The sequence below is a fragment of the Eleginops maclovinus genome, chromosome 8 (genome assembly GCF_036324505.1).
Source record: "Eleginops maclovinus isolate JMC-PN-2008 ecotype Puerto Natales chromosome 8, JC_Emac_rtc_rv5, whole genome shotgun sequence".
Classification (NCBI taxonomy): Eukaryota; Metazoa; Chordata; class Actinopteri; order Perciformes; family Eleginopidae; genus Eleginops; species Eleginops maclovinus.
In genome coordinates this window covers 14647872-14659096 of record NC_086356.1, presented here as the reverse complement: position 1 = coordinate 14659096, position 11225 = coordinate 14647872, and the positions used below count along the sequence as shown (strand labels likewise).

Here is an 11225-nt window from a genome sequence, read left to right as displayed (position 1 = left end):
ATGTGGGGTGTGGTTGCAGGTAAAATAAATAAGTCTAAGGCTTCCCTAAATGATTGTTCGCTGAACCATTGTCCATAACTGATGTTGCCAAGGCGTCTCATACGCAGGATACGATATATCAAGTAATTCCAAATATCAGTCTGCAGTATAAGGCCACAGTTTCATAGTAAACAAATGCATTCATAAATCTATTTTACTATCCATTTGCCGCTGACTGTTTTTAATTGTCAGAACCAGAATAGGGTAGAGGGAGACTTCAAAACATCTGGATCAGCAGTTCGTGCACCAAACATTATTCAAAAACAACGTTGGTTCAGAAGATGAACTTTTGATTTTGTTGGTCATTCCCAAACGTTAGCATTTTATAAACTGGATAACTTTTCTTCCAGATGAACTTAGTAGCCAATTAGGACTGGAAATAACGAAAAAGATTAACCTACAAATGAGTGGTCTGTTGGTTTGCGCCCTGCAACTGGTTGGCCTCAGATATCTACGACTGGCTGCAGCTTGCAGGATTTATGAACCGGATGTATATGTTTGCCATAGGCCAATGAGGCTCCATATGGAGTAGGCTAATATTTGACTAATACTTGTTTTAAACATAAGGCCCTATTATATTTAGAAAAGCAATTATATACATCTACTGACCAACAATAATGCATAGCAGTAAGGGATGTTTATAACTGCTAATGAATTCTGACATGGAAAAACAATCACAAACAGATTACTACGCTACAGAAAAAACAAATTCAACAAAGCAAGGATCAAATGCTACTAATAAATAATTGAACATAACACTTTCAGATATTTTACAAAACAGAGGACAGGCTCTTACAAAAGACATGAGAAAACCTTTGAAAAGCACAGACATTCAAAATATAAAATAAATACAAATTAAATAAAGTAAATACATAAAAGGGCTGGGGCTTTTTTATGTAAATCATCTCCCACAAAACGTTGTTGGAAACAAACAGACACTGCAAAGGGTCAACATGACACCAAACACACACACTATGAAAGGTTTTATTTACCTTAAGAGTTTAACAGACAACGAGGACTCAAAACCATCAATGATGTGATGTGAACAAATACATGTAAATAAAGAGTTACACAATATAGAACTTACAGTATATGAAAGCAACACTTAATACAGCCATGCTCAGTATTTATTTTAGTTTAGCCAGAAAAGGGTTGATAGGAGATCACTATATTAAAAAAAAACTAAAAGCTAGCAATGTTTGGATCTTATCGCACATCACTGTACCCAGGGTCTCACCGAACTAAAACACAATTTAATTTAGAGTATTTGATGCTGAAACTGGCATTTATGGATTTCTTTTTTTTAAAGTTCCATCCTGAAATCATTGTTTATACAACATAACTCCTGAGAAAATCATCACGAGGCGTTTAGTTTCTGAGTGAGCAGCAGGGATCAACAGTGGCAAAAGGATAGAAGTATTCCTTTGAGGCTGTTCAGAAAGCATTACTCATCTTAATCTAATGTACCACAGAGCGCATACCCAGCATATTGCAACTGCTACGATGCAAATGTAATTTGCTATTTATGCGTCATAAGAAACTGAAAACCTTTGTTGTGATCTCATCAGCTGAGTCAGAGTCACTTTCTGAGTCACTGCCATGGAAAGTGCAGTGTCGAAGTCCAGTTTCAAAGGAGGGGAGTTGAATGGCCGGGGGAATATGGTGAACTTTGTGTCACATGGGAACCAGTCACACAAGCCTTGTCTTGGCACGAGGGCTACACTTAAAGTATGTTTCCGTAGTCTAAGCCCTCTCCTCTTTTAGAAACTTCAATATAGAATTTACACTATGTGGAGACAAAGTTAATAATAGCATTCAGGCTAATTATCTTGAATAGCAAACAGTTTTTTCTTTATGACTGTTCAGCCCTCCTTAAGCATTTGGTAGCTTGCGTATTATATGTGGGGAAATACTGCCACCTAGCGGACAATACTATTTACAAAGTCGCGCAGGTTTAGTTCTTTTTCATTGTCGAGTTGACTTGAGTTAGGAGAACATACGGATACAGTTTCTGCCGGATTCCTCTTCAAAGACTTACCTTTAACGCGCGAGCTTTGGACATTATTAGTCTGTAAGTGCCTATTCTTTGTTACCACATTCAATGCCATGTAGATAATTAAGAGTTTATGTTGAATTTGTGTCTCTACATCTCTAGGATAATTTGTCACTTAGCCATGCTAGCTCTCGTGGTATCATGCTACCTGCTATGCACTGTAATATTATCTTCGTGAGATTTATGTATCCTTTGTTTCTGTATGTTTCAGTTTTACAAAAAACGAATGTCCTGTATTAATACTTGCTTGGTGAACAAAGTAAACGGAAGAAAAACCAACACTTCTTGCCTCGCTTGAGTTCATCAACTTTATTTAATAGACGACAAATTGTTAGCTAGCTGTCTAGTTCTGCAAGCTAGAGAACGCAGCACGAGGACAGCATAATGACCAATTTAATTAATACATTTTAGTTACAATTTTGTGTGATCTACAGAAAGGTTGACTTTCTACAAAAAGTTACTTGATCAAGAGACTGAAATGACTTACAAGGCACAAGAAACTAACATGAGAGTAGGGATGTTAGCTGGATAAAGTGTTTTGTGTTCTTTATTTGCCTCTCCATTTTAGGAGGATGTATGGCTTCTCAACCAGCAAGGTAACCACATAGCTCAACACCAACGTGAGCACCAGGTGTCCAAGGAACAGGTACATCTAAAGAAGATGGGAGGCATGCAGTACATTAAGTTAGAAAAGGATACAAAAACACATCTAAATAATGTAACATCTTATATGGTCAGCCCTTAGGCTCAGTTATACTCAATAAAAAGGCGCTGACTTACAAAGTTTATGTCTGTGTAGTGGATTGGGGTCTCTTGCAAGCCAATGTAGAGGATTATGAAGACAGGATGTATCAGATAGCAGGCAAAACTAATGTTGGAAAGAGGAACCCAGAAACCCAAAGACAAGAGGGTTTTGATCAAACCTGGAGAGAGCATGAAATACAGAAGAAAAGGGAGCATTGCTTTTTTAATAAACATTTGGCTTTCAGGGTTAAAGTTTAAACATTTGTTTCACTTCAAAAACAAGTGTTAAGACATGTCACTTCTGTATTTCTGTCCTTTTTTTTAACTAGGTCCTTTATTTAGGACTTGTTGTTCATGATGTAAAGGGATATTTCCCCCAAATCAATGTTTTCCTTTCCAGAATTTTAGAGAAATAAGCTGTAAAGATGTCTGCCATCTTTAAATAGAATGGGCCTAGGTTGTGTTTGGAGCATCACAAGCCAAGTAGAAAAAACTTACCAGTTTGTTATAGGAACCGTTTTTACTTTTTACTTTAATAACACTTGTCAAAAATAGTGCAATATATGTTTCTCATATTGCCAATGTTACTATACTTCTTAAGTATGACATCATGAAGTTACTGTCATGTATAATGTATTCAATCATTTATCAGCCTGATCAAAAAATACTTCATTATTTGTTAAGATACATATTTAAAATTCAAATTTCTTAAAATTAGAGCTCTTTGTTTACCTCCATACCCATCCTCACAGGCCAGTATGATCCAGGTCACAGCCAGAGCCCAGAGCGGCCTATGCAGTCCCTGGTAGAGTTCGTGGGGTATGGATGGAGAGGTTGGGGTCTCCTTCAGGATGTAAGAGATTCCAATCACTGCAGCCATGATTGACAGACAGAAGATCCAACCAAGTGCTGCCTGCCACTATAGCAACAAAAAGACCCGATAAGTAGATGCGTGTTACGTGAATGCGAGTTGAGTCCATACAGATACCTAATATCCCTTAAAGAGCATATAACCCTCACTCTCTCGCTTTGTCCCAGATAATTTACTAATCCTGAGAGGATAATAAACATTCTATATCAAGATACTACAAGTCATGTCTAGCTGTCTAAAAGAGATTGTGAACCAGTGTGTCTTCGGGCAAGCAGAGCCCACTATCAGTGTCATGTGTTAAAACAGCTGTGGTCAAAGCCCGAGCACAAAGAAAGGGTCAGTTGTAAAATGCAAGGAGAATGTAAGAGCCCCTAGGTTTGTTACCTGCGCTTGGGAAGAGAGGATTGAGAGGAATGGTTAGAAAACCTAAAAAAAAGAACTAAAGGGCCAAGTAATTAGTTTCCTATCACTGTGTCACTTTGGCCTGATAACCCTTTAAAATATGTGTTCATTTCTACATGAAAATAAGCTGTGTCTCTGGCAGGGTCTCACCTTGTGTTTTAACAGCGGGTCTTTCTTTGTTGTCAAATATATTCCTGCCAAGATCCCTATTAAAAATGGCCCATACCTTGTGTACGGCTTGACATAGTAATATAAGACGTAATACTCAGACGTCCTGAAAAATAGAGAAATCAATCATTTAGAGAATTAAGACAATTTTTCAATTTTAAAGAATTTACTTTATTGGCTGGTAAGCCTCTACTATAATACTGTATAACGGTTTGCACATCACTATCACTAGATCTTACAGTGTAGATGGCTGAAAGACAGGCAGCAGCATAAGTGCAGTTACAACAGCTCCTGCCACAGTGGTCATCAGCAGAAGACTTCCAGCAACAGCTATAAACACACCTCTGTTTCTGATAAACAAAAGAAAGATAGATGAATAAGATTACAGAAGTAGAGTTGTTATAAGTGAGCCATGATTCAGAAGGGGGAGTTTTTCAAAGGTAGATATCAAGGACATACAGTCTGTAAAAATAGACCAGCAGAGGAGTGGTGGCATAACACTGGAAGTCCAGAGACAGGTACCATGACCAAGGAATACACTGAGGAGAGATGAGGAAATAACATCTTGTTGTAAGTATATAAACATTTCAAAATAGAAAATAAACTATGCACTTATATATTTAAACTTACTATTTCATGGACTGGGAGAAGATTGCTTATCAACAATAAGTTGGCCCACCAGTACGTCTTACAATCCATCAGTGTATCTATAAAAGGGAACCAGTAGGGTCCCCACTGGATCAGTGAGATGAGGCCAATGGTTAGACACATAACAAACATATGCAGAGGTTGAATCCTGTATAAAAAAAAGAGAGTATTCACACTTATGTAACTTCCTACATACAATGAAGAACTTTTAATCTTTTAATTTCCAAGAAAAGAATGACACAGATAGATAATCACAACCTTTGGTGAAATTATCAACAAAGAGTACCTTTTAATCCTCCTGAGGAGGTAGTTAGCCACCAAACTCGGACTCAAATTGTCGTCAGCCTTGTTTATAGAGCCCAGCAGAGTTCTTGCACTAAGCAGACCCCTACAACACAAAAGCTGCTTCAGAAACGATCTGGACTGTTTTGATGTTAGTTTCACATTTGAAAAACTCAACAGCATGGTATACTTCCAGATATCATGACCCTGTTTCCGAAGATAATCCAGAGATCTCGTTTTTAGCAGCTTATTGTATGAACTATTTACTCTCTAGTACGATATCACAAATAGTACTAGAAGGATCTATCTACTTATGGCAAATCTAAGTTGATAAATGCCACTCCACATAAGAAACAAAAAAGGTACTTTTTTGGGGTGAACTCCTTCAAACCTCAGTGTTTTCTCTTTACAGACAAGGTATGGTTTTAAAGTCCATGTTTCAGTCTTACCCTAGCAGTAAAAAAGTGTCCACAGCTAGAAAAACAGGTCCGCTGATGGTAAGCACATGCAGAGGGTTGCTTTCAACTGTTGTCCTCCAGTTTTTGTAGTTATCTGGAAAAAAGATAATGTTGTTTATAATAATAATATTTTAGCTTCTAAATTGAATCTGTAAAGTTACTTGTAGCTATAGCTGAGAGAGAAAAAATACAATATTGGTTAAATAATGAAGTAAAGTAGAAGTATAATGTAGCATAACATGAAAACACTCAAGTACGGTACAAGTACCTCAAAATCGTACTTGAGCAAATGTACTTTGTGACATTCCACCACTGATATTGAATCTTGTCGTACCCAGATTGTTTATAACGGGGAACTGAGCAGAGTGTCCACATATGATCCATAACAGGCTGAGAACACGGATGCCGTTCAGGGAGGAGTAGCCTCCTCCTGGGAGCGATGAGGAGGTGCTCAAAACTCCCTGACTAGTGTTCTGTATGGAGAACGCCTGAAGGCACCGGTACACAAAGCTTTGGGAAGTGTTGTTGGTACTGCCTAGGAAAGACAAACATTTTTCTGTAAAAACAACTTTTTTCTTTTAAGTTTAAACTACTATCAGACTTGAATAGTTTGTTTCATTCACTCAGATCAGTAGCTTTTAATTACACAACAACACAACTTCTTTAATCTTCCTTAATGTATGAAGCTTCATATTAAGTTTATAAGTTAACCTTGACATGAAGTTAACTTGTTATCTAGTTCATTTTTTTCATGTTATGTTGGTGTGATTTTGGTGGAAGGAAGAGTCCTTTCGTGTTTTTTCATTGTTCTGTTCATTTAATCCATTCATTTATTATCAGTATTAATAATTATTTCAGACGTGTTTTCTCCCACTTGGAAATGTGAAGGTCAATCTCAAGGGGTTAATCATTTACCTATACTCTACACATAATACAAATTGTACTTACTATTAGTATTTGCCTCTGTGTCATCATTTATTTCACTACTGTAGGAGCCATTGGTCTTCATGGTCCCATAAAGGTTGAGGCCTGTGTTTGAACAGGAAGTCTGTGCTGCTGGCCTGACCTCTCTTTTTCTTTGCCACTTTATTATAGCTGTTAGCAGGGTAGCCAAAAGAGGGATGGCTACCATTACACAACACACAAACCTGCAGGAGAAAAGGGAGAGTGAAGTCTTGAAATTTCACTTAACTTCTGTGGTTCAGCTTATCAGTACACATATAAGATAGAAGGGGTTTAAATCATATCACTTTTTGGACAACAAAATAACAATTTGCTGAAACACAATGTCTGCACTTTGATAGGATTCAGTTTGGGGGCCTGCGATTGATATGAAACCATTTTTTAGAGGAAAAAAAGTTCACTATAAACTGCCACATTTCTCATATTTATTTATGTTTATGTGCACATGTTTGCTTTCGTTATGAGTTAATAGTTTCATATCTAAGATGATATAGTTTATGTATCAATGTTTTCACTTTGCAGAGATAATATTTGATCTTTGATCATTGTGTGATGTATAGTAATTAATACCCCTTTAAGACAGAAGAGAAGTCTTTTTAAAGAAAAAAAACATGCCCAATAAACTACTTACAGAACGATGGCATCGGATGCACCAGGCGCAATCGTGGACAAACAGTGGGTCATGATCATCTCTTGAGTGGACTGATTGACCAGGATGTGAGGTAAAGGAGGAATGAGGGACGTGTGACCAAACTGAAGCCTCCCTGTTAAAAAAAAAGGGTGAAACTAAAATGTATTGGAATGACTGAATGCATTGTCCAGAGAACCTTTATTTTGAAATCACTGACCGTGTAGCACCAGCATTTGCACATCTTCTTCTCCGCAGGAGTCAGGAACACACATACCCACAAAGTACTGGACTGTTCCCTGTAGTAGAAAAGCTCTGTTCAGGATCTATAACAAATGTCAGGATGGCATTTCATCTTCTTTATCTTTTACATTGTTTGTTGTTACCTGTTTAAGGAACACCTCACAGTATTGTGCAGAGAAAGTGGGTCCATGTGCAGACTGGCACTCCTGCAGCAGGCCAGGCTGGTTTGCATTGCCTCCTTTCACATTGCTCCCCATCTTTCCAAATGCATCATACACTGACAAAACATAAAAAAGCATGACCAGAAGGAAAAACCAAACAGAAACCTCACCAGTCCTTTCATGTAAAGAGATGCACTTAATAAATAAAACAAAACATGTATCATATGCTATTAATGATTGATCGTTAATGCCCAAAATAATCCGCTTCATTGATTCAAAGAATGATCTTTTTGTGAATCTTCAAAATCCCATTTAAAGCTCTAACATATGTTAAAAGTTAAACCCTAAAGTGGGGCAAGTCTTGCTATTTTTAGATATATATGTAATGCACTTAATCAAATACTAGATTTAATTTCATTCAGCAATATACTATCTTCTCTGATTAACACAGTTTGAGTGAAACAGCGCCCCTCGTATCACAATGGACACACATGGCGCTGCTACCCCACCTGTGCTAAACACCGGACAGCTAAAGTGTCAAACAAATCGGTCACCAGTGCCAGTGTAAACTGTAAAACTGTGAGTGACAAGTAGAAAAAGCAACTCATAAACAAACGCTTAATCTTGCCATTGTCCGCCAAACAACAAACTAAAATATTTAATTTATATTTTTTCAACAACAGCTTGTTATTCAGTTTGTTGTCGTTGTTGTTGTTGTTGTTGTTGTTGTGACACATGTTAGCAGTTAGCTAGTGTGTGGAGTAATTATAAATGAAGTCATCCAAATAAATAATAAAAAGATTGTCTTCAAAGGTGAGTCAAAAATACTCTCAGTCTGTCATTCTGACTTTTCTCCCTGTAGTAACTCAACTAAGTGCTCCCAGTTTTAATGGTGAGATCATGATATGTCGCCTATGCTGCATTACCATACACTGACACTGTTGAGTTATTATGATGTGCACAGAGTCACAGGGATGAGGCTTAATAATGAGTAAGTTCTTTAAATGTACCTTAAGAGGTTTTAATTCCCCTGTTGATCTGTGTAATTTGTGAATAGGCATGAGCAGTGGTTCTGTTTATTCCAGAGGTTTTAAGTAACTAAGTACATATACTCAAGTACCGCATTCAAGCACAATTCTGAGGGATTTGTAATTCACTTGAGTAGGCCTATTTCAATTTTGGACTACTTTTTACTTCTACCCACCACAATGTAAAGCTAAATAGTGTTCTTTACTCCAATACATTTATTTGATACTTTTAGTTACTTTGAATATTTTGTTTAATGATGTGAAATATACAGTAAACAACACTAAAATAAAACTTTAGCTTAGCTGCACCTTTACAAGCTCTGATAACACTTTTATACATCCACAATTATAATCAGAACATATTATTTATGTTATTCTGAAATGGGTCAATCTGCATCATCATTTGTAATATTGGTACTCTCAGTGTTTTTTGATACCATTACCTTTTTGTACTTTTACTTGAGTAACATTTTGAATGCAGGACTTTTACGAAATAGTACGAAATCTGAGTACTTCTCCCACCTCTGGCTAGTTTATGTTTTGGTTGATTGTTATTATTGATTTTAATTTATATACCAAACATATTGATAGAAACCTCATTTTGTATCAACACAATCTCTTTCACCATCATCATATTTGTAAGTCAGCAATCATTTGGATATCCTCTGCATATTTGACATAAATAAATAACTGCAAGGCCGTGTATTTGATATACATAAACACTTTTTGATGTAAAGATGAACCCATTTTTAAAATTCTCTTTTCTAAGCTTTGAAGTAGTACAGGTTCTTAATTACGGTTATTTATGCATTTTCTCTGATGTACGAATGAGTCAGTTGACTAATAGTTGACCTACTGTTACATTTTTTTGGGTGGCCTGTATTTAACCACACCATGGCTTGAATTAACACTTATTTTCAAAATGAATGTAGCTGGCCCCTCTCAAAGGAAAGCTGGCCTTGTGGTTTACATTCCCCAGAAGATCCACTGCCTCAGAGTCAATGCAAATGTGACTCTGAAACTTAACATACTAGTAGAAAGAGGCAGTAACACTTACTTTGAACAGCATATTCCATTGGCCGGTCCTGGGTAATTTCCAAGAGGAAAGTGTTGGTATCCTCTGTACATTTCTGAGACACAGTCGAGGCCTGTGTATTCTGTAGCACTTTACTAAACCCTACATAAAGAACGAACACCATCCAACTCAGTGCCATTTTTATGAATAAGTGTTTCTTTTGGTGGAGAGGGGATTTAAATAACATAGGAGTGGTAACATCATCAAGAAGAAGGAAGCGTGAAATTCATCTTGAATGGGGTAAATGGAAAAAACTGCTTTTGTTACTGCAGATGGCAAACTGGTCTTCTACATCAGGTGTGAACAGGATTTGGTTACATGAGGGTAGGATGCAAACAAAAGATATCCAGGGTGGGATTATGGTCACTGCACAGGATAATTAAAATATAAGCATAATAATTTTTGCTACACTTATACAAAAGGCAGTGCCACGTTGTAAAACGACTACCTATCGAACAGCAGATGTTTTTTCGTTAGAATTCATGGGTGAAATAATTTGAATATTTGTCCTAAAATGTTTCGTCTTAGTTTGTTTTTACTTGAACAATCTATCTGACACTAGAACATATGAGGAGCAACAGTGCATAACAGCAACGGCCACTAGAGGGTAAGCTTGTCTTAAAAAAAACCTTTATAAAGTCCTAAGACTTTACCAGGCAAACATGGGGGGAACTATCTATAAACATAAAGTATGATTTAAATCCTGATTATTTCGAGTTTTAGTTCTCTCCGAAAGGAAAATAAATGAATTTGCTTAAACTTTATTTAAGGTGATTATAGCTTCATATCAGTGTGATCAAAATGTTGAATATGTTCCTTCTTATAGCTCAGCATTATATTAGTGAGGAAGGTAAGTGACAGAGGTTTTGTGATTTATTTTTTGTTGTTCATTTTCAAGTTGGTTAAGTAAAAGCATGCAGTTACCAAACAGTTGTCTTCTGAAATTTCATTAATATATGTAATTATTTAGTTGTTAAGGAAACAGTATTAATGTTTTATTTTCTTTATTATATCCCCAGTATTTTAGTCCGGTGTGTGGGCTTTTAAAAAATACAAACCTGTAAGAGTGGTTCATGGGGAGGTCCACTAGTTGCAGATGAATAAATAACGTTTAACATGCTGCCAGCAAGTTCAATTCTTCTATCATTCAGAAACAGTTGACAGTGACACTGTTAACGGTTAAAGCACCATTAATTGATTTGTTGGGGCCTCTTGCTATTAACACAACACTACTATCATCTGATACGATTGAAATGGCAAGGCTAGGGCTTAGTTTAGGGTTAGTCTTCATTTTTCATTTGTTATTTGTTTCAGTCTAAGTGGTCTGACAAAGGTCAAAAGGTGGATTTCAGGACATTATGTATCAAAATCCAGCTTTTTGACTTCAAACCTTCTTAATAATCTAAGTGCATGATACAAGCAGCACTACACAAGCATGAGCATGAATAAATCAAAGAGATTT

General features: G+C 36.6%; 1 protein-coding gene and 1 long non-coding RNA gene across 2 annotated transcripts; one reads left to right on the top strand and one right to left on the bottom strand.

Moving 5' to 3' along the window:
• The first annotated feature begins 2019 nt into the window (after nucleotides 1-2019).
• Nucleotides 2020-4167, top strand: LOC134868174 (uncharacterized). The gene is made up of 3 exons (XR_010166252.1): nucleotides 2020-2110; nucleotides 2661-2738; nucleotides 3589-4167. It is a non-coding gene; the product is annotated as an uncharacterized LOC134868174 (long non-coding RNA).
• oacyl (O-acyltransferase like) lies at nucleotides 2606-9902 on the bottom strand. The gene is made up of 15 exons (XM_063889848.1): nucleotides 9746-9902; nucleotides 7643-7776; nucleotides 7473-7555; nucleotides 7260-7388; nucleotides 6614-6813; nucleotides 6000-6200; nucleotides 5657-5759; nucleotides 5212-5313; nucleotides 4908-5073; nucleotides 4737-4816; nucleotides 4517-4627; nucleotides 4260-4383; nucleotides 3569-3755; nucleotides 2873-3015; nucleotides 2606-2744 (listed from the first exon to the last, which is right to left on the bottom strand). Exons 1-15 carry the CDS (start codon nucleotides 9900-9902, stop codon nucleotides 2640-2642), a joined length of 2025 nt encoding a protein of 674 aa, XP_063745918.1. The 3' UTR covers nucleotides 2606-2639.
• Between the last annotated feature and the right edge of the window lie 1323 nt (nucleotides 9903-11225).

Bases quoted from the DNA above. Each gene is read 5' to 3' on its own strand.
- oacyl (XM_063889848.1), bottom strand. From the start codon at position 9,902: ATGGCACTGAGTTGGATGGTGTTCGTTCTTTATGTAGGGTTTAGTAAA. The intron at 4,384-4,516 runs GTAAGATCTAGT...TCTATTTTTCAG, and splicing joins GTCTTTCAGCCATCTACACT to GACGTCTGAGTATTACGTCT. The intron at 3,016-3,568 runs GTAAACAAAGAG...TGCTCTCTCCAG, and splicing joins CTGTGAGGATGGGTATGGAG to GTTTGATCAAAACCCTCTTG.